The sequence below is a fragment of the Callospermophilus lateralis genome, chromosome 6 (assembly GCF_048772815.1).
Source record: "Callospermophilus lateralis isolate mCalLat2 chromosome 6, mCalLat2.hap1, whole genome shotgun sequence".
NCBI lineage: Eukaryota > Metazoa > Chordata > Mammalia > Rodentia > Sciuridae > Callospermophilus > Callospermophilus lateralis.
The window spans coordinates 114,840,689-114,867,712 of NC_135310.1; the positions used below are offsets into that span (position 1 = coordinate 114,840,689).

Below are 27,024 nucleotides of genomic sequence, written 5' to 3' on the forward strand. Positions count from 1 at the left end.
CTCCCCCAGCCCTCCCCCAGCCCTCAGCCATACCTTCAACTTTGGGCTTGGCCTCAGTCAGTCGGTCCTGGAACTTCTTCTTAAAGAAGAGGGCCTGCAGTCGCTGCTGATAGTGGTCGATCCTGTGGACAGGGTGAGCTACATCAGAAGGCCACCGCCACCAGCCCCAGCCCCAGCCCCAGCCCCAGCCCCAGGAGCCAGCTCTGGCCGCCTCTTGGGCCTGCCACCTCCTTCCCCTTTCCGGCCACAAAGGCCGCCCCAACCTGCTCATCTCATAGAGGAAGCGGTCGGCGCGGGCCATCCGCTCCAGCTCGTGTTTGTGCTCCTCCAGGAGGTCAACGTCACTCTTCTCCGGGATGAACTTGAGGAGCTGCAAAGAGCAGGGGCGAGTCAGACAAGACCCTGGTGAGCAGCTGGGAGCGGGTGAAGCGCATGAGAAGCCCAGGTGCTCGGATGGGTGCACCAGACGGAGGCCTCAGAGACAGGTCTCTCCTGTGGACCGCTGCTCAGGGGATGGCACCTCTTTCTTTTTTCTTTTCACCTTTTGAAACTGAGATATAGCTTACATACAGTCATGTACATTATTCTGGATTAAAAATAAGTAATTACTTAAAATCAGTGATTCCACACAGCCGGATGATTTTTCTTTTTGAGCAAACTTTATTGTGCTATAATCTCCATGAAATAAAATGTACCCATTTTAAATGTGCAGTTCATTGGGTTTTGTCAAGACCTTCCACTGTACCATAAGAATAAAGTAAAAAATATTTCCTTCCCCTTAGAGAGTTCCCTTGCTTCATTTCAGAAAGCCCCCTATAGCTCAGCTGAATTGTATCACCTTAAACACCGTATAAACAACCTCATTCTGTGTGCTATGGATTAACATGGCCCCCAAACATCACGTGTTGGAAATTTAATCCCCAAATCACATGTGAGTGATATTCAGAGATGGGCCTTTGGGAGGAAAGTAGGATTAGATGAGATCACTGGGGTGGGCCGTCCATAATGGTGTGAGGAAAAGGGACCCAAGAAGCATGCTTGCTCTGTCCCATCACAGGATGCCTTCCACCTTGCTATGCTGTGGCACGAGGTCCCCACCAGATGCCAAGCCGATTTCCAGCCTCCAGAACTATGAGCTAAATAGGTAAACTTCTATTACTTATAAATTAGTTTCACATATTTTGTTATAGCACAGAAAATGGGCTATAATGCTATATGGTGTTTTGTTTCTTTGTTTTGTTTCGTTCAACATAAAGTCTAAGATTCATCCTTACTGTGTATTGGTAATTTGGAACTTATTTATTGCTAAGTAGTATTCTGCTGTATACCAGACTATTTATTCACTTTCCTACCAATGGACAGTTGTTCACACCTTGGGGGCTTTATAAATAAAGTTGCTATAAATATTCTTGTGTATGTATTTTAGTCAGTATTGGTACCGGTTCCTCTTGCGCCTACACTGAAGTGCGGGATTAGTGGGCAGAGGGTAGGCGGGTGTTTAGCCTCCACATGCACCGCCTGAGAATCTCAATGGTTTCATGTCCTCACAGCACCTGCCACTGTCCGTCTTCCTAATTTTAGCTACTGGGGTGTGTGTGTAGCTACTCCTGTGGTTCCTGGTCTCCCTGATGGCCAATAGCACTGTGCACCTTTTCACAAGTTCACTGGCCACTCGGAAATCCTCTTTCACGAAGTGCTTCATCAAGTCTTTTGTTCATTTTTAAAAGTTGATGTGTTTGCCATTTTTTCATTGATGTGTAGGGGTGTGTGTGTGTGTGTGTGTGTGTGTGTACACACGTGTATGGCAGTAAACTTCTTCTTGTCTTTTCATTCTAGTAACAGTGCCTTTGATAGATGGGTGGCTCTTAATTTTAATGAAACCCGATTGTTTTCTAGGTTTCTCTTAAAGGACACAGCAAATTGAGGTAGAGAGATTTGGGGAAGATGTGACCACCGTTCACCCTGAGTTTCCCTGGCAGCCTTTTCCAGGCTTCCCCCAGAAAGGTTAGTCCAGGGAAGTTTCCAGAAACCTTTTCCCCAACTACTCCAGCCTGCCTTCTCCTTGCCCCAAGAGTCTCAGCCTCTCTGGGGGCTGTGGGGAAGGGGTGGGGCTGGCTATCCCCAGGTTCAGCTCTCTTCCTTCCCATGAGGTTCCTCACCTGCTCCAGCATGTCCTTAGCAAGGTCCTCCTGCTCATCCATCTTCAAAATGGCCTGCCGGATCTCCTCGTTAGAAAGCTTCAACCTGAGACAAAGCCCACCGCTGAGCAGCCCGGTCTGGCCCCTCAGCTAAGACACCCCCAAACCTTCTTCTCCAGATGACACAGCCTCAGCCTCTTATCTGTCCTGAACGTGGACTTGGGAGTATGCTGATGGCGCTCTGTCCACGCCTTATTAGGCTAAACTCATACAAGTCATCCCATCTACTTGAAAACAGGTATTTTAGTGTCTCAGTGGAGACTTGAGCCACTGGTGTCTTGCTTGAGGCTTTGTCGGAGCTGCTAGGGGCCTTTGGGTGTAGAAGGGACATCACCAGTGCAGACTCCTCCTCATGCCTAAAGATCCATAGCACCGCCATGGGAGGACAGGCCTTCTGAGGGGACTGTTTCCTCCCCCTTTCATTCTCAGGAGACAGAGTTGCTCTCCATCCCTGACAGTGCTTGGCTCCCACACAGCTGCTCCAGTCAGTCTTGCCGTCTGGGACAGGGAGAAGCCAGCCCCCTACACGCCTGACAGCCTTCCCCAGCCCCTCCATATGCACACCCACACCCACGGGGAGCCCCAGGGATCCAGCACATCCCACCGACAAGTGAAAGAAACTGAGGCCTGGGGCCTTGTGGGAGCACAGAGGGGCAGATGTCCCCGAGGCAACTGGGGGCAACACTAAGAATAGTACGGGAGGCGGTGCCCCTGACCCTGATTGGGGGAGGCCCCGCACAGAAGCTGTGCTGTTAGGGCAAATACTGCCCTGTTTGTTCTGCGGGAGCGGGAAATGCCTAGGGGCTGAGATCATGCTGCTCTGTGGCCTGAGCTGAGTGGGCCCTCCACGGGCTTAGAGCAGCTCAGCCGCCAGACGCTGACCAGGCTGGTCAGGGGCCTGGTGACTGGGGCAGTTTCCTGTTTGCACAGCCCCAGGCTGCTGCTTAACAAGGGACTCTCAGGAGAGGACTCTAGATCAGTGTCCATTCCCTTCCCAAGGGACAGCAACGGAGGAGGCCAGAGATGCCATCACCCCATTCCTCTGCCACCCCTCTCGCTAGACACTCAACTTCCTTCTTTCTTAGCCCCATCTTGGACCCGTGCTCCCTGGAGGGCCCACTCCTTCCCGGCAGAACCTCTCTTGGAGGGGCCTTAGGGACAGGGCTAGCACCTACTTGGAGAGAAGAATGATACAGTTCTGCGCCCTCCGGCCATCAATGACTGACAGCTCTTTGACCTTGCGGGAGGCCAGGTAGATGTCCTCTGTGGAGCCCAACTCCTTCTGCAATGAGTCCAGGGGAAGCACTGAGATGTATGCCTTCCCCAGGCTTCTTCTTGCCCACCCGCCAGGAGCCACCCTGCTACCAACCTGGGGACACTTATAATAGAAGGGGGAGAGGAAGGAGGAAAGAAGAAGATGGGGGAGAGGACAGTATTGAACAACTAGCTCTCACAGAGGGATCTAGGACTTTACCACGAGCTAGAAAGCATTGGTGGAGAGTGAAGACCACCCTTTTAGACATTATCCTCCCTGGGTAACCTACGGAAGGGGCTGTTCCGGGGAGAGGTCTGACTGATCCCTGTGACTTTAGGTAATGTGACATGACCTACCATGTCCCCCACAGGATCAAGCCCCACTCATCATGCCCTCCTCTCAGACAACCTCCCCAAGATGATGATGAGACGTTGGTCCAAGCCCCATAAGGCCACGGCCCCCAACTCCCAGGGATTTCAGGTGATGCCCAACGTGCCCAGGGCAAAGGGCATCCATGTGGCTAGGGGTGCAGAAACGGGGGTAAAATTCCAAGCAGAATTCTCCCCTCTGGGGTTCCAGAAGATTCCCAAGAACTCAAAGATTCTACCCCTTCTTGCCTTGGGCCTTGGAGAGGGAGATGGTGAGGCTCTCGGGTGGACTCTGCCTACTCTGGAGAAATCTGTGTGGCTCCATGGTGCCCAGCTCCAGGGGCCACTACTGACATCTTTATCTTTGGAAGTTAAGCCCCTAGAGTTGGCAGTGCCCACCCAGGCAGCCCTTCAGGAAAGCCTCGCTGTGGGCCTGGCAGGAAAGACGCAGACCGAGAAGCTTTCTCCTCACTCCCTAGACAGTGAGCCCCATTGCTGGCAGAGGTCTTCTGCACCACCCTCCCTTTCCTACGTTTCTTTTTTCTCTTTGGGGACCCTCCTGCATGCCCCCCTATCTGGATGTCCACAGACGAGTAAGAAGGTAGGAGGTGAAATGGGCAAGCCCTTGTTTTGGGCCCACTTCAGGGCATCAGCCCAGGACAGTGGTTAAAACCTGAAGTGACCAGAGCCCCGGAGTGACTCACCTGCTGAGGAGGATTAGTTATCAGCTCCTAGGTAGGCAGCAGCCACAGCCAACAGAGAATTAAACATGCACAACGTTAGTCAAGAGTTTTGGGGACCCGGGAGCAGCAGGACAGACATGGGCACCCTCAGCATCTACACTGTCCACTTGTCCCCTGGAGACCCCCATGATTGGAAACAGGAACCCAGAAGTAGCCCTGGACATGCACCACAGAGAAGCCAGACATGCAGACATCAGGCAGCTCCTCCCCATGCTCTGGGCCCAGCTGATTCTCCATCAGGGCAGAGCAGGCTGAGCTCCCCCAGCCCAGGCCTTGACACCCACTCTTCCCTCTCCTCTGCTGAGAATCTGCCCAGAGGGCAGAGGGCGTCTCTCTGCCTGGCATGAGCTCCTCTTTCTCATCATAGGTGAGAACTTGAAACGGAGCTTGTGGAAGCTGTGTGCATCAGGGGAGGGGGGCGGGTCTCCCGAACATGCTCCTTGCCCTTTATCCTTTAGTGTCTCAGGGAACCAAGAAGGCACAGCCTGCATCTGTGTCCTCCCTTCCTGACCCTGATGGAGTTGAAGCCACCAACTCAGAACCTGCCCAGGACACAGAGGGAAGGCCATAGCTCCCAGGAACTCCCCTGGCCCACCACCCATCACCCAGGACCTGGAGACGGGAAGAGGAGGTGACAAGGGAAACACAGACCCTGAGTTCACCCCACTTTGGCTGCTGTCATTTCAGTTCCAGAGACTGGGCTGCTCCTGAGTGACAGTATTCTGGCTGAACCCAGCCCGGGATCAGAGCTGTGCTGACTGGGCTCGGAGGGGTGAGGCGGGCTGAGCACGGGTCTTTCAGTCTTAACTCTGCTCAACTCATCAAACCAGAAGGCCCCACACCCAGCTTGTCCTAAACCTCACACCAACTCTTCTGACTGGTCCCCCAGCCCAGCCACCACAGAGCCTTGGAGACTGGACAGGCCAAGCCAGACTCTGACCTGAAGGAAGACTCTCAAACTAGGGGAGGTGAGTGATGATCACACCTGGCCCCCACCCACTCCTGCACACTCCCTCTGTCCCCAGAACCAACCAGGGAGCTCCAGTTCCCAGGAGCACCAGTTCCCAGGAGCAGGGCTCCTTCAGTCCCCACAGCCCTGGCCACTCCCAGTGGGCATGCCAGCCTGACCCAGATATTGGCTCCTGGAATTAGGAGTGGACCTTCAATGCCTTAGTACCTACAACTAAATGAACAGTCACTTGTTTTTTTTCTAGAATCTCAAGTTGGCCTGAGCCTGACCCCATCCCCATCTCTTTGGCCAGAGCCCAGGGAGAATAGTCACACATGTCCTTGGCCCTGATTGCCCTCCGGAATGGCTGTCCACAGGCCCGAGCAGGGTAGGACACCTGTGGGAACAAGGTCATAGCATCTAGCCACTGCCCAGGACCCAGGAGGCCCAAGACCCATCACCGGTACTAGCAGTCCTCCAGTCTGGAAGCCTGGACTGAGCAGAGAGAACAGGAGGCAGGTAACACAACCCTGGCAGGAGGCAGCCCCTGGGAGCAGGCCAGAGAGAAAGCAAGGGCCTTCCAGGCTCAGACTGGGTGTTCTAAACTGGACGTGGTGGGGAAGGGCCCCAGATGTGCTAGTTACACTCGGACTCCTGACCCTCCACCCATGTCCTGAAGCACATTCGATACTTGAGGGGGGGTCTGAGAATCAGCACTTCTGGCTTCTCCGCAGGTGCCCAGCACAGTCGAAGGCCTGTGCCTCAGGAATGTCCTGTGTTCGGCCACCAACCTGCTCCCCCTAACTTTGTAGCTTTAGAGCCAGACTCTGTCCAGCTGTGTGTACATAGAGCCAGTGGAGCAGACCAGGGCCTCTCCCGGCCTTTGAGGGCCTGGTCCAGCTCAAGCCCCCTGACGTGACATAGAGCAGCACCCCCGGAACCCCTGCTTCCTTGCAGTGTTAACATCTTCTGCTCAACAGACTCATGGTGGGGGCGTTGGGAGATAAGAACATGGTTGGGAAAGTGGTTTGAAGGTTACACAACTTCTAGGTTAGTCTCCAAATCCCAGGCCAAACAGTAAGGGTCAGTGGTGGCCAGGCCTTGGGACTCTACCTCCAGTGCTCCAGGATGACAACGAGAAATGGACAACATACTACTTCGTCACTTGGTCTATAACTAATACACTGTGGCGTTTCCCTTGCTGGACTACACACCTCCGATTCTTATCTAGGTCCTCAGTACGAACATGGAATCTCATCAAGGTTAAAATCATCCATTTTGGGCAGAAGGAAAAACCAATCGGGGAGGGGAGGAGGGGGGGAGGGAGGTAAAGAGGAAGGGGACCGGATGGAAAGAGGAAGGCGAGGGTCTGACTTCCAAGAGTGTGGAGTGTGGAATTAAGACCAGAAGTCAAGGCCCAAGAGGCCAGAGGGGGCAAGGTCTTACCTGGTGCCTCTGATAGGCGGAAAACATTTTTTCAAAATCCTCTAGGTCCAGAATCTGAAATACCTGCATGTCATCAATCTCATTCCATATGGTGCCAGGGACACGCTCCTAGGATTCAGGACAGGGAGAAAACCCTATGATTGACCTAACACCTTCATTAGGAAGATGCCCAAGGCATCTGTCCCCCAAGGGCACATACTACAATGGCCAGGCTTTCAGACCTTCAGAAAGGGTCAGTTCCTACCCCTCCAGCCTCTGCCCCTCTTTAACACGCTGCTCCAGGGTAGAGCCCCAAGACACTTCCTTCCCTTCCCTTTCATGGGGCCTCTGTAAGCTCATCTCAGAAGTCACTGGAGGCACTGAGTGATGGGTAGGCAGACAGGAAAGCGGAGGTCCCGGTCACCTGCATGGGCCGACTCTCCATGAAGGGCAGGGTTGGCTACAAGCTGCTCCCGCCCTGGTTGGAATCCCTGGGAGGATCAGAGGATCCTCCAAGCTTTCGCACAGGCTGCATTTCCTGTTTGAGATAGCTGGCCATTTCATTTCCCAAGGTCCTCCTCCTCCTCTCCCAGATAACCAAAAAGTGGATGAAGGCCAACGGTTGGGACACCCTGGTCCCTGTAGTGACGGCTCCGAACATCCAGGCTTTGCCACAGCTTCCTGGGGTCAGACCCAGGGAAGGTGTCCCCATCCCTAAGGACTGTGACTGGCCCAGAACTTTCTGTCCTAATGTCTCTCAGTTGAGACACTACCACCCTCCCTGTAGGACCCTTGCACTGGGGTCTGGAAAGGACCCGTTAACCAAGCCAGAAACAGTCCAACAGTCGCGTGACACTCTGCTGATGGCTTAGGAGACAGCAGTGTGGACTAAGAGGACTTGAGCGTGGTGCACCCTCCCCCACCAGCATGCTCCACCCTGGGGCTCATCCAGAGCAGGCTGTCCTTGAAAAGAGAACCCCCGGCCCTCCTCTGCCTAGAGGGCAGCCAGGGGACCTGCTGAACACCTCCTCGTCCCCCTCAGCGAGGCTTGGAGAGAGAAGCGTACCTTTCACTCACTTTTATTTTCTTAAACTCTGAAAGGGGGAGGCTAGGCTGGAGTCAGGGGGTGGGGACATTCCTGTGGCCTTCTGAAGGCCAGGGACCCTCGTGAGGAATGCCTGGCTGGGAAGCTCAGAGCAGTAAGGAATACAGGCAACTGGCCAAACCCAACACAGACGCATTCTTTTCGTGGCAGAAAAGACCAGAGTGAGTGTGTGTGTGTACATACGTCCCCAGGAGCATGCGTGGGGTAGAGGAAGGAGACTGGGGAGAGGGACTGGGCTCCTGGCAAGGGGATGTGGGAGGAAGAGAGAGACGGGAGGGGGACCTGAACCAGAGAAGCAGGGAGGGGCGCTGGCTGCAGCCGTGTGGGGCGCCGAGTGACCCAGCATGGTCGCCTTGACAGGAAAACCGTACAAATCCAGGCCTAGGGGCGGAGGTGGGGAGAGGGAGGCCCGTAGAGGTAAATCTTCCCATCCTCCTCATTCTTCATGAGGTCAGGGTAAGAAGAAAGGGCTAGAACAGAGCGCTGGGTGTCGAACATGGGGAAGAACTTCCCGTGAGGCACCAGACAGATCACCTGGGCCCTCTCTCATTTTCTCCAAACACGGCCCCCCTACCCCAGCTCCCCCACATCTTCCAGAAGGACCTGTGGCTCTTGCTGGAGGTCTCCCTGAGGTCTGGAGCCGAGAGAGGTCAGTGTGTTCCTGATATTCACCTAACCGTCACTGCGTCACCCCGAGGTGCCCATCTTGTATCATAATTCCCCAATTTAATTTTTCCATCATCTCTAGTCTTGATTCTGGACCTCTCCAGTTAGCCTTTATCTTTCTCAGAAACACATTTCATCACATCTTCCTCACAGAGCATTGCCTGTGGGAACAGGCTGAGCCGGCTGGCTGACGTCCCCAGCCCTGCCACCACGTGGGTCTGTGGGCCCAGAGGGATTCTCTTCTTACCCATGTCACACAGCAGGAAGCTGAGTCTCAGGATGCCTACCTCCCTGGGTCATCGTGAGAGCATCTTCGGGCATACGTGGCAGTGCCACTAATAACTCATCTGACATTATTATTATGAGGGCTTCCTATGTGTCAAGTCTCTGTTCGAGTCTTTAACATATATTAAGTCCATTGATCCTCACAACCACCTTTTGAAATGGATATGAGCATTACCCCCATTTTACTGATCAGGAAGCTGAAGCCCAAACCATTAAAAAATCTGCCCTTTTTGCACGATTAAAAAATTAGGGACAGGATAGCAAGTTCTCAAATACTCCTCAATGTCCCTCTACCCTGCTTCTGCCAAGAAAGTCTACAATTCTCATGAATGTTCCCAGGCATCCACTCCATCAAAATGACACCTTCCCATCTGGCAATGATGCTCTGGCCTGCTCTGGGTCCCTAGGGAATTCATGTGGCCTTTACTATTAGTGGACGGACCCCAGAGAAAATCCTAAGCCCAAAGCTCCCTAACAGTGAAAAGTTCCTCTCCTAAAATCAGCTGCTTTGTGTGGATTCCTTAACCATGAGCACACATGAGAACTTAAAATGACATTTTTAAAACCTCAAATTTTTGGTAAGCATGGGAGACAAAAATATTATTTCTCCTAGACCACAATAAAAAAGGTTGTGTCTGCTCATGAACCGTGATCATTCCCACGTAGCCATGGCTTTGGTCCTTGAGAGCCCTCTGCCTGCTCAGCTGTCATTGCTTTTCTGGCCATGGAGAAGCATCCACGGGTCACAACTGGGCAGCTCAGCTGTCCTGAGTTTTTACAGTCTTGTTTTTAAACGCTGCCAACAGGTGACTCTAAAGCCCAATCACTTGGATCAGAGATGTGATCGGAGGCCTGGGAGACTATAAGGGAGATGTGGCCGCGCTGTGGGTTTCCACATAGTTTAGAAGACCAGAGGTGGAAGGAATCGTGGAGATGGCCTCGCAGAGAAGAAACTGAGTTACAGATGAGTGATGTAGACAGGTAGTTGAGTCAAACTGGGGTTCAAGGCTCAAACCTCTCCCCTGACCCATGTGGTCAAGATCTCTAGGTGTTTCCTGACCACCTTCCTAATTTTCCAGATTCTAAGCTCTCATGGGGCAGTGCCATCTCTCACCTTTATCATTATCATATCCCCAGTGGAAAGTTCTAGGCAAAGCAGACCTCAGCCTGGCTGGCCAGCGAGTCCACCATCAGGAAGGGCCATCTAACCAACGGCAGGCCCCTGGCTTAGAAATCTCTACCTACTTAGTCTCTCCTCCGCCTTAAGTCTGCATCTGAGTTCACTGACACTCCAACACAATGCTCAGTTATGGATTCCCCGTGAGTTAGTTCAACAGGCCCCTATAACCGAGTCCCAGGAGATCCATGAACCCCAGACCCAAGTTGGTGCCTACACGGCATGGCCAGGGTAGCAGAAACCAGTTACCCTGTATGTTTTTGCCCCAGGGACCAAACCACTGGTTCTCTTAGTAGGATTTGCCATTATTCAAGAACCAGGGGGAGGACTTTGTCCACATTGTTCAATTATTAGGGGTCCACTGAGACCCGGGGCATCTGTGAGCTTGTGAATCAATAGAAGAACCAACTCCCACCCCTGGGCCTGGGATTGGTGATTATTAGTGGAGAATGCTCATGAGGGCCTCTCACTGTTGGTCTAGAAACATGAACACCGCACGCAGCTCTCCCAGGAGGAGGCCAAAATGGCTCTATCTCCCCGTTGAACTCTTCAGTCCTTTGTACACACTTCACCAAGACCTGGACCTCAGCCCCAGCTCTGCCTGTATTTTCCACCCTTTCCCTCAAATCAACCCTCTCCTTGAAATTCTAGCCCAGTCCTGTTTTGTCCAGCGAGCAGCCCGCCTGGCCCAGGCCCTGAGCTCTCTGCTACTCTGTCAGCCCTCCGCACACACAAGCTCCTCTTCCAGGTAGCTCTGTTGACCTGGGCAGAGCACACGCCTAGCATCTCTCCCCATGCAGACGTTCTCCCCAGGGCACCGTGAGCTGCCGGCTGCAGCAACCCTCTCATCTGCATCAACTGTGACTCCACCCCCCCACCCCCAAAGGTGGAGCCCAACCCTGGGGAAGACGTCAAGCAATAGACAATGGAGAGGTCTGACTTCCACTGGCTGCAGGAGAATGGACCAGCTGCCCCCTTCCTGGCCACTCACCTCATTCAGCTTGACCCAGTTGAAGGACTTCAGTGGGTGGGAAGGTTGGGGGACACGCTTTTTCCTGAGTGGGACATCACTGCTGGGGAAGGGGTCCTGAGGGACGGGGAGGCCCACGCTGAAGCAAGGTGGGGCGCCGGGGGGTGTGGGAGGCCCTCCAGGTGGTGGGGGTGGGGGTGGAGGTGGGGGGCAACAGGAAAAGGGGAGAGGAGGTGGGGGTGGAGGCAGATCGTTGGTTGTCACCGACGAAGACAAGGGAAGTGGACCTCCAGGGGGAGGGGGGGAAGATACAGGGCCCGTCTGTAAGGAGACAGAAAAATCAAAAGGTTCAAGCCATCAGCATTGATGCCAATCAGTTCCCACCATCATTTCCTTCTTTACTTAATTTCCATCTATCCTCGACCCCAAATCCTGCTCTTACCTCCCACACAGTCAAACAGACACTGGAAAATCAGTCACAGTCATCACAATAAAGCAGCTGGGTTGGTGCATACAGTTGTCCGTGCTACAGACTGCACAAGGACATCCAGCTGTGAGGGTAAGGGGGAGCAGATAGCCCACCCGCACTTTCCTATCCAAGGGCATTTCCTGGGATAATGTCCTCCAGAGCAAGGGGCATTGCGTTTCTAATGAACACAAGGTGGCACACGTAGAGGCTCAGGGGTCCGTTGGGTCCTGACCTGAGGTCCCCCTTTCTTTTCTCCTTCATTTTGGGGGCCTTGGCTCCTCCCCACGCCTGCTCACCCTGTCCCGAAGCCTAGGGTCTCAGCTGAGCCACATCATACCGAGATCTCACTGAGTTGGGCGACCAGCTCTGCCACCTGTCCCTTAGCCTGACGCAGCTCCTGGGACTCTCGGGCCAGCTTGTCCTTCATCTTGTTCAGCGTCCGCATCATCTCTTCCTTCTCCAGCGTCTTGGTCTCACACTCCCGCTCCTTTCTCTCCAGCCGACTCACAAGCTCCATGTGTTCTGGCATGGGGGTGGGGCCAGAGAGGAGGAGGAGCGGGTGTGGGTCTGCAGCCCTCTCCATGGCAGGAGATGGGGTCCCAGGCGGGGCTGGGGGTGGGGAGCGCAGCAGGCTCGGGCAGAACCTCTCACCTTTCCGGAACTTCTCAGCCTGGTCGCGCCACTGTTTCACCTCATTCTCATTGATGAGCCTGGTGAGGCAGGGGGCAAAGGGAAGGGGCCATGGGATCCTTGCCCAGCACTCACAGCTCCCAGAAGACAGGCCCTGTGTTCATGTACCCTGATCTCCAAACTGCCTAGCCACGTCAAAGACACAGGAATTTTAACTTCTCCGATCTCTGTCCAGGTCTCTGTTCCTGCCCAGTCCTCACATGGAGTAGGAAGGACCTGGAGACACCTTATAAGCTAAGTCTTTAAAGGAACTGAGGCTCAGAGAACAGAGAAGGGGATGACAGCTAACCCACGGCAGAACTAGGACTGCATCTCATGCTTTCCTTAGTTGTGTGACTCTTGTATCCCTTTATAAAAATAGGCCTGTATATCTGAGATAGAAATGCTAGCTCTACCACGGTGCAGGCTTCCAAAGACCAATGTGTCACAGCAAGAGAAACTGCTCACCCCCCAAAACACAGAACAAGTATGCAGAGAGGGGACACATCTAAAATACAGGTTGTCCTCATTCATGTCAGACTCCTGTCACAAGGTATCAGAATTAAGCTTTTACCTAGACATCAAGATATATGAGGGTTAAGATGCAAAGAGAGATCCCACAGTCTTTTGTTTTGTAAACGTGAATGTGTGAGCTCGTTAGATCCCTTCTGGCCTCCTCAACCACATCAAGGAGAGAAAGAGGGACGGGGTATAGAGAGGGGTAGGATTTGGTGATGGGGTTTCTTTGCAATGATTGCTGTGGTCACTGGGATGCTACCTCCTCCTCCACCATCCAGGAAAGGGTCTTCTCTGGGCCCATGAGTTTTGGGCCCAGGAGGGAGACAGAGTAGCCTGGGTTCTGGCTTGGACCCAGGAAATCCAGTGGGTGGAGGAGAATTGATCAGGAAAGGCTGATGAGCTGGGAGCTCTGGCACTCCTAGGTTTCCCGGCATGAGAGGCGTAAAAATTGCCCATGGGCCAGGCACGAGCCTCAGGGAGCAACTGGGCTGTAGCCACTGTAAGTCCTGCCCAAGGGTCCACCTGGGAGGAAACTGAGGACTTCCACACTGTGAGTCCATGTGCACAGGACAGTGCACAACCAGTGGCACATGGGCTGATGGGTGGCTGGAAGCAGCCAGCCAGAGAGCTGGGGAAACCCCTGAATGGCCGCGAGCTGGCTACTGCAGGGAGAAGCACCCAGCCAGGGGCTACTGAAGATCCCAGGAGCACATGATATCTTGATGCCTGAGCTGTGCTCAGAGAGCAGGAAGATGTTGCCTGATCAATCAGTAATGACCTTTTCCCTTTCTCCTTCTTGCCCCAAGGCTGCCTCTAGAGGGTCAGAAACTGACTAGCTGGTGGAAAGAGGGGTGGGAAATAGAAGGAATTAGAAGAGAAATGGAATAGATCAAAGCAGCCAGCTATCTCTCTCACACACACATCTCAGCCTCCCCAGGCCCCAGCCAGGGAAGGGGAGAGATTGAAAGCCTTATCAAGCCCAGAAGTCCTTTTACACCTAGGACTAAGTCCTCCTGGCCGCAGCAACTTAAAGTGATCTTAGGACTTCCACTGCCCAAGAAAGAGCAAAGCCTTTGTTAGACCTCATGAGTTGTCATTCTCTGGTAGTAGAAAAGCTTCCCCTCTGATAGTGTAAAAAAAATAGCAGAAAATAAAACAAGCTGCCTTTTGATACTTTACTAGTTGCCCTGGCCCAACATACCAGCTCAGGTTTTAACTAAATCAATATCCGATGAATTGTGCAAAGGAAAACAATATTCAGAATTCATATTCTACGTGGCATCGGAAAGCAATCTAATGATTCGATGAGAGCCCATTTATCTCCTTAAGAATAACTGGCTCAGAATCACACCCAAAGTTAAGTAAAAGTTTAAAATTAATCAGTGTGTTAGCTAGGCATGGTGATGCATGCCTGTAATCCCAGCAGCTCAGGAGGCTAGGGCAGGAGGATTGCAAGTTCAAAGCCAGCCTCAGCAATGTAGCGAGAGTGTAAGCAACCTAGTAAGACCCTATCTCAAAATTAAAAAAAAAAAAAAAAATGGGGAATGTGGCTTAGTAGTTGAGTTCCCTGAATTCAATCCCTGGTACAAAAAAAAAAAATAGTTAGCATGTTAAGGTCATTTTATTAATTAACAGGCATAAATTTAAATTCTCTGTATTCCTCTATATCCAGGGTCAGTAAAACATAAGCCAGATGGTTTCAGGCTCTGACCACCTCATCCAACAGGCTCATGGTTAAATGGCCATGCTCTCTGTCAGTGGTGGGCAAACTTTCTGTAATGAGCCAGAGCAAATATTTTAGGTTTTTACATACCATGTCCAGTCTCGGTCACATATTCTTGTGTTTGTGTTTAAAATACAAAAGTTACTTTTATCTCATAGGCCACCTAAGAACAAGCTGGAAGGTGGAAGTTAGCCCATGTGCCACAGTTTCCTGCCCAGCGCCGTGTGGACTTGTTTAAATAACCCCTCCATCCGACCCACACAGGGTCCTCTAGAGTCGAGAACACGACCCACACACCTGTGCTGCCTGTCGGTAATCATTGGCCACATGTCATGTTGCTGTTCAAATTTAAAATTCAGTTCCTCAGTCACACTAGCCACATGTCAAGTACTCGATAGCCACCTTTGGCTCCTGCCCTGGACAGTTCAGATGCGCAGCATCTCCTTTATCCTGGAGAGTTGGATCGAACAATGCTGCTCACCTGGGGGTGTCTGGGTGGAGCGAGGGAGCGGGGGCTGCACTGGTGAGACCCAGAGTGGGAGAGAGACAGATCAAAGGCCGGCCACGACTCACATGTTAACGATGTTCTTGACATTGAAGTTCTCCAGTGGAGCCAGGTCAGGGTCTACACCCCGCTCATCCTGGAGGACAATCTGCTGGAGGATCCGATCCAGGAGCTGCCACTGTTGAAAGTAGCCACCGTTCCTCTTGTCTGGGGGAAGACAGTACCATCTCTGTAACGCAGCCCTGGAGCTCCTGGAGACACCGCCCCAGAGGGACCTCCTAGGCTCTGCTGGTGAGGCACCCCTTCCTCCTCCACGGCAAGCTCCTGGTCTGATGGAAGGTGCGATGCCGCTGTGAGAATGGAGACCCCCGAACCCAGCCATCTCCTGATTACCTGCAGTGGACCTTCTGTGAACGATCAACCCTGCTAACGTAGTTCTCTCTCTATGAAATGCTTCCTGGCTGCCTTTCTTCCCTCTTGGGACCCCGGGCATACTATGCTCTCAGAATGTGAATTGCTTTTTACATTATCTATGAGAAGCACCTGTTCTAAAATATCACCTGCTCTAAATAATGAAGTCTTCGGGGGAAGATTTTTTTTTTTTTTAAAGATTTTAGGATTATCTATGTTATTGCTCTACGGAGGAAGATGAAAGGAAACTGATTACAGGTGTGCACAGAGAGCACCTCAAAGTGAGTCAAAGAAGTGGTTAATGGAACCCAGGAGGACTTCTTGGCTGAGGTGACCTTGAACTATGAAGGCAAAGGCATGACACGCTGTGCCTGACCTCACAAGGCCCTACTCCCATCCTCTCGAGTCCTAGTCCAGCTCGACATGACAGACCCTAGGTCTTCCCTGGTCCTTGAGGCCACGCACTTCATCTCCACAGACCCCCAACAGAAGTCAACCAATGCAATCCTGACATCAGATTCCACCCAAGAGTTGACAGATTTCTTCAAAACCTCATTTGGGGGCAGAGTAGAGAAACCCATGCGCATTGCCCATGGAGCACCAGACATAGGATCCACTGGGTACAAAAGCAGCCAGATTTCTGGGGCCTTCCCCGTCTTCCCTGATGACCTTCCGAGCTGAGTTTTAGAGAACGGATCACTTCCTGGTCCCGTTCACTGTCTCTGTCTTGCTTTCCACTGTCCCACCAACACATGCGTTACCAAGTGACAGTGTCACTCATTTTACTTTTCACCAGGTAAAAAGAACATTTTTCACCTAAAGTCCTGTGCCCAAAGAAAGGAAAATTCTCTAGGGAAGAACGAACTTGTTTAGCCTCAGATCCATTGGTTGCAAAATGGAGACAAAATTGCAAAACTGAGTATACAGTTCTCAGGTCATTCTGAGGTTCAGGGATGATATGCTGAAGAACCTCACGTCATGTCAGGCCCAAAGTTGGCACACAATAAATTGTATCTGTAGACGCCATCCCTGGGATCACCAACACCACTAACACCACCAATTCAGCATACCTGTGTAGGCTGGCCATTAGGTTGGGCCACAGGAATACAAAAAAATATTCTATTTTGTGAAAAGCTAGAGTACCAAGTGGTGTAGTTAAAGCTCATTTCAACCTGCATCCTGGGGTTGCTGTTGGTAATTTAATCAATCACTGCACACACCTGTATCTTAAGAACTTAGACACCTGCTTCTGAGATGCTATTTGGGATACATAAAGAAGCAGGGGCAAAGGCATTAGGGTGAGAGTCAGCAAAGACTAAATAGAAAAGTGATAGAACCTTAAAAAAAAAAAAAAAGAACTTGCTCATTGCACATCTTAGCTACCTCTGCAAGCACAAAACTTCTTTTGAGAATTAAGTTGGCCTTTGTCATGAAGAAATGGCAGAGCTATTTGATTTTGCAATGATCAAGCTACTGTTTTGTAGACAAGGATGTTAGAGTTGCTCAGGCCCAATCCCAGCTCCTCTACTGGGTGACAATGGACATCGTGACCCCCGAGGAGAGAAGTAAGGGAGAGGCTGCGTCATGCGGTCTGGCCTCCCAAGGGTAAGTGCAGAGGGATATGTGGGCAGACTCATCTGCCCAGAGAGGTCCCAAAGTCTCATGGCAACCTGCCCTGGGGGGATCTCAGGCCCAGTAGGCAAGCATGAGCGCAGGGTACTCACAGGGCATCTGTAGGCAGTGGTGCAGGACAGACAGCAGGCATGGGTAGGCCTCAGTGTGCTTCAGCTTCTTGTGGATCAGATCGAACATCTGGGAAGCACTCTTGGTGTCGATGTGCACCTGAGGGGACGGGGGCATGGTGAGTGGGGACAGACAGGCAGCAGAGAAAGAGAAGAGCGGGGAGAAAGCCTTGCTTCCTTCCATGCTGCCCCCTCTCTCGGGACAGCTTTTCTCCCACACTTCTGGCTGAGACTTAAAAAGACAGAGAGAAAAGGAGGAGGGCAGGGATGTTAATCACCTAAACCCGGGACGTTGTCACCGTGGGCTGGACGACTGCCTGCTGTTGGAGCCATCCTGTGCGCTGCAGGATGCACAGCAATGTCCTTGATCTCTGCCCACTAGATACCAGTGGCATCCTCCCCTGCGCCTCCCTAAGTTGTCACAATCAAAAACTTCTCCAGCTTCAGCAAATGTTCCCTGGGTGGTGGGAGTGACCAAACCTGCCCTGGTTGAGAACTACCGATCCAAACTAAGGGAAGGAAGGGGGCGGGCAGAGATGCTCCAGGGTAGCACCTGTCCTGGGGCACAGGCCCACCACCTGGGTTGAAGTCCCAGATCTACTCACCAGCTGTGGACAACAGGCAAGATGCTCCTCCTCTCCACCCCCACTTTGTTATGTATAAAATCCCGGGCTTTTGTGAAAATACAACGGGGTAGTCCTTGGTGCCTTGAAGCACCCTCCAGCCCAGGAGGCAGCTTTGGTTTAGGTAGGGATTTTATTACTTGATGTTTAAGCATGGGAGGGGTGTGTCTTCAGAGTTGCTACAGCTAAAATGATTTGGTTTGCTAAGCATGAGCTGGTTAAGGAATGGAGAGAGGTGATTCAGGAAACTTCCAGAAGGCAAGAAGAAAGTCAGCCCTAGAAAGATTTTGAGACCAATTGTATACAAGAACATGACAGTCTTTCTTTGTGGCATTTTGATCACCTTAGGGACAGATGTCCAGGTGTAGCCCATCAGGTGGGGCCACCAGAGCCAGCACACCACAAGAGTTCCAGAAATAGGACCCAGCCATGTGGTACCTCTAGGGACCCAATCAACACTGGACTCACCCCAACACAGGGCCCAGAGCAGTGGTTATGTGGTTGCCTGGGACCCCACTGTAATCAGCCCATCCCCACAGGCTCCTTACCATGTCGAACCTCCGGGCTAGCTCCAGGTCGTCCTCATTCCGGACCATCTCAAAGAAGTCTAAATGCCTAGAGAGGATGGGGGAACAGAGGGGGTAGACATTACAGCCAGGACATCCCTGATTGGGGATTACAGCCCCTTCAACCACCTCCTCCGACTGGCAAAATCTCAAAGTTTAACTCAGGTGAGGCTAAGGCAAAAGAGAGAAGCCACTGGATAGAAGCCAATACCTGCCCTTTATAAGAGCCCGTGACCTTCCTTCAGGGAGGTCATCCCAGGGTCCTATCTTCTAAGGTCAGCATTTCTCAATTTTGACATTAGTGACATTTTAGGCTCCATTACCCTTGGCTGTGGAAGACTGATCTCTGTGAAGTGTTGAGCATCTTAGTTGCTACCCACCAGATGCCCACACTGCTCCTCCCGCAAGAGTGACAACCCAAAATGTCTCCAGGCAGGGCTGAGGGTCTCCTGGGAGATGCAGTCACCCTCAGTCAAGAACTGCTGCCCTCCATCTATCTTTCCCCGTGTCCTTCTACTGTCCCCAGGTCAGCCCTCCAGCTAATGTCTCCCTCATTTCCCACCCCATCAACACACGGGCTCCTCCTCCCCAGACATCCTCTCCCCCTTGCCACCCAGTGCAATAATAACCTGTGCTCATGGGACAGAACCGGGGGGGAGGGGGGACACTCACTGGTAACACAATCCACCTCTGCTCTTTGATCAGCAAAGGCTTTGTCATTCGCATCTTGGATGGGCTTTTCTTTTCTGAGCAGGAGTGTACTGCAGGGCATTTAGCGTTCTTGTCCCCAACCAACCAACTTGAAAACCAAAGAACAGTCCCACATATTTTCAAGCGTCCCCCAGGGGGCAGTGCTGACATGGTTGAGAACTACTGGGTTCACCTACCTATACATTAGGTGATGAGTCAAGGTCAGCACAGAGGACAGGCTAGGGCACACCTGCCCCCTACACGGCTGGGTATGGCAGGGAAGAGCATAAGTTCACAATGGTCCCGGCCATCTCCAACTGAGACACTGTCCCCACCCGTTTGCCATGGGGCTGGATGCCTGGGGCCTTACTTGTCCAGGATGGCATTCTCGTGTTGCCGGAGCTTATCGATCACAGGCTGTATCCCCAGCATCAGGAACTCATACCGTAGATGTAGACGGAACTCCAGATTATCCTGGGGGTCACCACAGCAGCACTGAATTGAGCGGCTGGTCTCATGCCCAAGAGAATCCCCTGGGACCCCTTATCCACACCCCAGCCATCGTCCCACCTCGCCTGCAGCAAACTCACTTGAGCTGCTTCAAGTCCCAGGGTTCTAAAGCAGGATGGAACAAGATAACCTTGACCTTGTTATTCCTCTAAGCAAGCCCACTGCCCAGTTCCTTTTAGGTCTCCCACGTCACTTCCTTCTAGCCCCTTACCAATGTTCTCTTAGCTTTTGGCATCAAGAAGCAACACTACAGAGTGACCTGGGCATGAGCTTAGGAGTCAGATAGACCTTGGGTTAAATCCCTACTCGGTCTCTTCCTAGTGTTTTGACCTTGGCAAAGCCTTGGATTCCTCATTTGTTAAATGGTCATAATACTAACTTACTGGTACAGGTGATCTTCATAAAAATTACCTGCCGTGATGTGACTACTCCCGATCAGAATGGATGACAACCGTACAGAGCTGTGATGTCAGTATCTCAGGGACAGATTATTCCCCCATCCTACCTCGCCTAATTCAGTCATCATTTTTGCATGTAAAAAATTACATGCAGGTACTCATAAAAAATTTATGCTGGCAGAGAAAAGGGAAAAGTTAGATCATTCAGTTGCTTTCTTTGCCCCTTTTGTCCTTCAAGTTCACCTTGATGGGATTCATCTGATTGCCTTAGAATTGGAGGGGGGAGTGTTCATCTGCTCTTCAATTTCTTCTAATGTTGCTATCTTAATGGTCTGAGAATTACATCTTGATCTGAAGAGAAACCAGAAACCACACCTCCTAATAGAAGGTGCTAGAAAAGCAAGACAGCCAACTCAGAAATCAATTCAGAGGCTGGGGTTGTGGCTTAGTGGCAGAGCACTCGCCTAGCACGGGCAAGGCCCTGGCTTTGATTCTCAGCACCACATAAAAATAAGTAAATAAAAAATAAAGGTATTGTTTTCACAATCAAAGAACTAAAATGAAAAAGAATAAATATTTTTTAAAAAACAAAGAAATTCAGAAGCAGGTTTCTAGAAAGCTCTAGAAAGAAGGATCAAAACTTGACATCCTCCCATAAACAATCCCCTACCACCTAAGCCATCACCAGCTAGCCCAGCTGGAAGTGCGTCCACGGCACACATAATGCATGTGCTACCTCTGCAGGAAACTCCCCAGGAGCCCTCCCGGGTTTAGATAAAGTCAAGAAAAGCCAGACAGTCCTCACGGCAGCTTTGAGGAGCCTCTGATAGTGAGTTTCGTGCAGTCCAGGTCTGCCGTGGTGTTGCCCTAGCAATGGTGAGGGTCATGACAAGCTATTCTTTCTTGGCCCCAAGTGAAGGGAACAATAGGTTCTAAAGATAATCGCAAGGTGATGTTGGCACTGGCAGGTACATGGACCAGATGGCCATCCTCTCAGAGGGCGCTTCCTCAGGAAGGTGACACTCCCACACACTGTACCCCAGGGTCAGAAATCCGGAGCCAGCAAAGGCAAGGGCAAGGTGCCTCACCTCTCCGGCTCCAGCATTGAGGACAGCGTTGATAAAGGACATGATGGCTGTTTTCAGATTCACTTCATCCCGGTACCGGCCCAAACTTCGGTCTAGCTCATTCAGCAGAGTCTGGACGAGAAGGTAGGACAGGGCAGGAGTGGGGGTCAGGGTCCTACAAGAACAGTTTCCACCCCTTTGCTCCTGATGTCCCTAGAGGTCTCCTCTGCTCTCTCCGTCCAATCACATATCTCCAGCTTAGCTGGGACCACCCCAGACCTCACCTCAGGCGGGCACGTCCGGTGCCTCTCCTTGCCTATCTCTGCCCCACCTGCCTCCTGCCCGCGAGGCCCTCAGACTCAGTTTCTGTTGCTGAGCAGGGCTGCAGGGCCAGATCCTGGCTGTAGGCGTGTTGACTCCCTCCCCAGCTCCTGATGGCATGGATGCTACCTTCCCTTCCTTTTCCGTCTTCTGTAAAGGATTACGGCTACTTTCTGCACAGAGCAGGTACTCAAAAATGTTTGCTGACAGAATAAACCAAGAGCCTATTCTGACACATAAGTCACAGAGTTTGAGGCCGCTCTGTGCCAGGCACTGTGCTGACATACTTTATACATTGCCTATTGATTTCTACTTTTCTGGGTAGGTCAGAGAGGAAAAAAAAAAGAGAATGGCATGGCTCAGTGCTGTCCCAGGGTCCCCGCATTAGGCACTGGTCCAGGCTTTGAGCCTAGAATCTTGACCCCAGCAATTGCACTACATTCAGTTCTTGACTGAGAGCCTACCATGAGCCAGGCACTAGGCGCAGGGATGTAGAACCACAAGATGGGGCCCACAAATATTCCAGCCTCCAGGAAATCACAGCCCTGTGGAGACCAGTCCATTTTCCAGCTACACCCAGCATGTCTTTGGAAGTAAGCCCTCTGGTTCCCAGTCCTCTCTTCCTTCCCCAAGCGAGCATGCCACCCATGATGACTCCTTTTCCACCAGTTTCCATTACTGTCCCTTGCCACCAGTATGAGTCACCTCTGCCACCCTGTGGGCACCACCACCCCCCTGTAGTCACACTTCTCACCTGGAAGCGCGTCCTCTCTGCTGCATACACCTGGTAGTGCAGCATGGCCTGCAGCACCTTCTTGTGGCCTCCAGGGACAAGGCACACAGCGCCCAGGATCTCCAGCACGGCCACCTTGGTCTTGCTGTTCTCTGTGCGCAGACTCTGGGCAATGGTGCTGATGGCCTCGGGCTGGGCCAGCACATGAGCTCGCCCCTGGGAGTTGTTCATCAGTGCCTTGATGCAGCCGATGAGGGAGGTGTGGATGCGGCTCTCACAGGTGGCATGGTCCATACTCCGGAGGAAATTTAGCAGACAGGTCAAGCCCTCCAGCTCGATGAAGCGGGTCACAAACCTATCAGCCAGAGGCGTTAGCAAAAGAGGCATCCTGAAGGTCATTCTGTGTACATTTTGCAAATAGCCACCTCATGACCTGTGTCCTGCCATATACCACATCTCATCTACATCAGTTGCTTGGTTCATTTATAAAGTTTACCCAAAGCACTGAAATCCTATTGTCCTCATAGAAAACTCAGGTTTTGTTGGCATCTTAAATAGTGTGCATTTGCATAGCATTGACTGTCAATTGCATAGTTTAAATGGGATGGAGGTGAAGGGATGATCACAATTATTATGGCCAGCAAACCTAAAGATCCATCTCTAATGAGAATGGGAATTAGAAGAAATTAACCAGAGAACAAGAAGGATTTCAATATAGAGGGGCCATCAGACTCGCTGAGCTAAAGGACCACGGCTGGAAAACTACATTTCAGGAGATCCTCAAGAAAATAGCAAAGTTATCACGAATGTTAGTGGAAAACATTAAAATCTATTTAGTTCAGGGCTTCTTAACCCGTAGTTTGTGTTTCTGCAAAGGGTCTATGGATAGCATTCAGGGGTCCAAGCACTGGGAGGGGAAAAGACAATCACATTTTTATTTTTGAAAACCTCTAACTGAAATTAAGCATTTCCCTCAATGATGAGTGCAGGCTATCAAAGAGAGTGCTATTAGCAGAGTATGTGACTCTGTCACCCAAACAAATCACTGCTATTTTCATATCAAATTATAGTTTTGCTGGGATCTCAAAATCATTTATACCCATCAGCACGTCAAGATTATGGTAGTTGTTATCAGATCTGGTGCCAGCTATTGCTGTGGAAAGCATAAAGAGGCACATTTATTGCTATCTCATGCATTTTTAATATTGGTAGCTATATTTTAATTGAATTTGTTTATTTTTTAACCCTACCTATTTATCTCTTTTATTATTTAAAAAACATCATTTCTGAGAAACACTCCATAGGTTTCATCTGGGTACCAGACTCCAAGGCAACACCCAAAAGAAGGTTTACAGTTCTTGATACAGTGGAATAATACCCAATGAACTGAGGAAATGGTTATAAATTGAGCTTAGGGAACACTGTCTATAATCAATAGATAAATATATTTATAGGTATTTTGTATTATACCTATGGTGCAAATATGCCTAGAATATGCTCTCGAATTAATAATAGATCATTTTTTCCTTTTTTCTAATAGATGCTCTTCTGTAGGCTCAAAATTCCACAATGACTATGAGTAACTTTTGTAATCTATATTTTATTAAGGAAATTAAAAATGAATTGAAGTGGACGAACTTGGCAACTCCCCTGCATGTCCTTCCCAGACTGACCCCACCCTAGAAGAGGGACACAGGGATGTGGATGCTCCACCCCCCTGAAGGCTGTTTCCGGGTCCCAGGGCAGAGAGCTCAGCCAGGACCAGGACAATGCATACATACCCCCGAGTGGACGGTTGACATGTGCTAAATAACTAGCTCCTTGGGGAGAGAGAGAGAGCAGAAAAGACCTGATTGTACTGTTTGCCCATTTCCATGACATAAATGCTCCTAGCTGATTTCAAGCTCTCTGTGGTGATGTCATTGAACATGGAGTTGGAAAGAGATGCCTCATTTAGGCCCTGTTTCCACCACACACACACACAAAGGGCATAAATTCAAGAGTCTAAATTCAATAGTGAAGAGCATATGTAATAGCAAAGTGGAAAAAGAATTAGAGAGTGATGTGTTCCAAGTATTGGTTTTGATATAATTTAATTAATTGTAAGTTTATGTAATTAATAGGTTTAACAACTAGTGTGCACCATTGCTGAAGATTTAACAATCACCTCTCACCAGCTACTTCCCGCCCGTGCCTGGATACATCCAGAGCCAAAGGCAAGGAACCCTTTTCAGCTCATGCTCTTCGGGGGCCCTATACACTGTGGTCTGGGAGGGCAGGAGGAGTCCTCCTATGGCTCCAGAGACACCCATCTCCTTTCTCCAGCCCCCCTGGCTTCCACTCAGAGATGGCCAAAGCTCATGCATTGGCTCTATATCCCCCGATCCTGGTCGAAGTCATTCTTAACCCACACCCACTTTCTCCCTGACTGGGGCACTCACCCTGTCCCCTCATTCTTACGAAGCTCTTCCTTACGTGCCTTGTCCATCTGGCCACCCTCCTGTTCTATTCTTCCTCCAAATACCAAGGGCCTGCCCTTGATCCCTCTTTAGAGAGCTCCTGAGGACCTGAGGCTTATCTGAGTCTCCTGGGTTCTACTCCCCCCACCCCGACCCCAGCAGCTCCCGGCGACCCAGCAGAGGGGAGGTGGAGCTGGAAGTGAAATGGTGAGGCAGAGTCTAGGAATGCCAGGTAGAACTGGCCAAGGGGCCGGCCTAGGAGCAGAGCACATCAGGAGGCTTCAGGAAGTCAGGGGACCACCTGGGCAAGGACTCAGAGTGAGGAAGGAAAGAGGCCAAGTCACCTCATGGGCTGCGTCCGCAGTGCCGTCTTCAGGTCTTCCACGATCTGGTTCCTCATCTCCGTCTCCTCCTCATCAAACGCATACAGACTCTGCATCTGAGGAGCCAGCAGGTAAGAGGGGATACTGGTCACCCTGGGCCACCTGTCCCCAACCCAGGTTTGACTTGGGGGCATCCTCACCTCAGGAGGAGTGAGGCCTCAGGGATTAGTTTACTAAGACAGAGGGTCTGAGGGGACCCAGGTTCTGGTCTAGGACTCGCTATCTTCTTCTGTGAAATAGGAAGAACTACTGGCCCAACCTAGTTCCCAAGCCTGGGTGACATCCGGATGAGTTAATAAATGCTTAAATAGTTGGGGCACTCTGAAGTCGCACAGAGGAGGGGTGGATTATGATGAGTTCTCAGGAGTAATGAAAAACCTCTAGACCTCAGTGAGTAGGACACGGAGAGAAAAGAGGGGCCTGACTCTCCCCTTCTCTCCCCAGGTGGAGAGAGAGAAGGAGAGGAGCAGCCGCTCACCGCAGCCATGGAGTTGATACGTTCGATGTAATAGTCGGGCCAGCTGGTTGCCAGTTTGTTGGGGTCCTCTTGCTCCTGGAACAAGAAGAAGGATGGTATGGATCAACTGGCAAGACCCAAGGCCTGTGACCCTGAGCTCTATTTGAAATCAGTAGAAGGAATGTTCCCAGCCCTGCCCACAGAGGGTGACTAGAGCAAGATGCAAAACCTCCCCAGGCTCCTGTTTCTTCCTTGATAAAATCAGACAACAAACATTGAATCTCATGACCCACCAATGACACAAGCAGAAACTATGCAGGCAGACACTTCCAATGGAGGGCAGGTACCGTTTTTAAAACTCTTTTCTCCTGCTATAACTGTTCTACCTACACTTAATAAAATGTAATTTTATGACTGTTGAGTCTAATACAAATTTTGCCTATATTTTGTACATCTTTCGTTTTTGGCTGATGTCATTCTTATATCATACAACAGTACTGGTCTATGGCAGTCTGGAAATTTAGAAATTCAGTCTTTCTTTCAGTTTGGGAATAATGGTATAAAGCATTTGGTGTAATGCAAAACATACAGGAGGTACTCAATAAATAGCAACTACAAAAAAGAAATCAACTCCCAAGACCATGGGTTCTAGAAAGGTTTAGGAGCCCCTTCTCTGCCTGTGATTCACTCACTGTCAAACTTCCCAGAATGAAGTGGGTTGGCCAGCTGGGCAGCAGTGCAGAGGACCTTCGGGTAGCTTTTAACCCCTAAGAGAAAGGCTTAGTTCTTCCCCTTGCTTGAGACAGCATGGTGGAGTTCAAAAGCCATGAATGTTGAAAGAAATCCAGCCTTCTCCAGCCAAATGGATCTGGCTCTGGGCGTGACACACATCCTGTTCCTTTCTGTCCCTGTGCTGTGGTCACTTTGGATACTTCTCTCATCTCCTGTCAAGATTTGTAATCTCCTGCTTGCAAATCTACATAAAAACTCACCTCCTCCAGAACCTCCCTGACAAACCCTCCCTTCTGCCAGCTGCCAGCTGACCCTGGTCCCTCAGCTCTACCTACTCAAGCAAATTTTAGACCAGGGCAAACCTGCCCTGTTCTGGTCTTAGTGACCTCATAGGGCTTTATGTGTTAAAATCTTCATGAGTAAATGCCAAATATTCCATCTTTTACCTTGGGGAGGAATTGCACCAGCAAAAACAATGGTATCAGCAAACATACAGTTTCTTGCATTTGCTGGTTTATTATTCTATCCATTCATATGCATTTGATGAATACCTACTGAATGCCAGTCAATGGTGAGGCCTGAAGGTACTGAGTAAAAAGTCATCCTGCCTTTGCTATAACTGTCCAGTGCTGGAGAAAGAGTGGAACACATTTTATAGAATTGTCTGTACTGAACCTGGGGGCGGGCATCTAAGAAGGCTGTGGGTAGGGGATGGTTAAGAGGACTGGGTAGAGTTATTGAAATCTTGAGGCTAAGACAGGTGGGGAGACAGAAAAACTGCCATGTGGGAAGACAGACAGGTGTCAGAGTAGATGGGGAAATCATACACAATTTGGTTTTCAAAGTACTGTGAGATGCCCTTATATTTTAACAAATCTTTTACTTGAGCTACACAAGAGATTATAT

General features: G+C 50.8%; 1 protein-coding gene across 2 annotated transcripts in view; it reads right to left on the reverse strand.

Annotated features, from left to right (window-relative positions):
- The window catches only part of Daam2 (dishevelled associated activator of morphogenesis 2), a 105,577-nt gene that overhangs the window by 10,887 nt on the left and 67,666 nt on the right, over positions 1-27,024 (reverse strand). The window contains exons 4-20 of one of the 2 annotated variants that reach the window (XM_076858771.1): positions 25,408-25,482; positions 24,891-24,985; positions 22,109-22,442; positions 21,055-21,165; positions 19,429-19,532; positions 18,351-18,417; positions 17,162-17,279; positions 15,095-15,233; positions 12,262-12,320; positions 11,948-12,132; positions 11,163-11,462; positions 6,960-7,067; positions 4,526-4,552; positions 3,374-3,480; positions 2,160-2,244; positions 264-370; positions 34-122 (exon numbers count right to left, since the gene is read on the reverse strand). In XM_076858771.1, coding sequence (XP_076714886.1) covers positions 34-122; positions 264-370; positions 2,160-2,244; positions 3,374-3,480; positions 4,526-4,552; positions 6,960-7,067; positions 11,163-11,462; positions 11,948-12,132; positions 12,262-12,320; positions 15,095-15,233; positions 17,162-17,279; positions 18,351-18,417; positions 19,429-19,532; positions 21,055-21,165; positions 22,109-22,442; positions 24,891-24,985; positions 25,408-25,482 — 2,110 coding nt within the window. The remainder of the gene's footprint in view (positions 1-33; positions 123-263; positions 371-2,159; positions 2,245-3,373; positions 3,481-4,525; positions 4,553-6,959; positions 7,068-11,162; positions 11,463-11,947; positions 12,133-12,261; positions 12,321-15,094; positions 15,234-17,161; positions 17,280-18,350; positions 18,418-19,428; positions 19,533-21,054; positions 21,166-22,108; positions 22,443-24,890; positions 24,986-25,407; positions 25,483-27,024) is intronic. The other variant, XM_076858772.1, reaches the window with a different exon arrangement.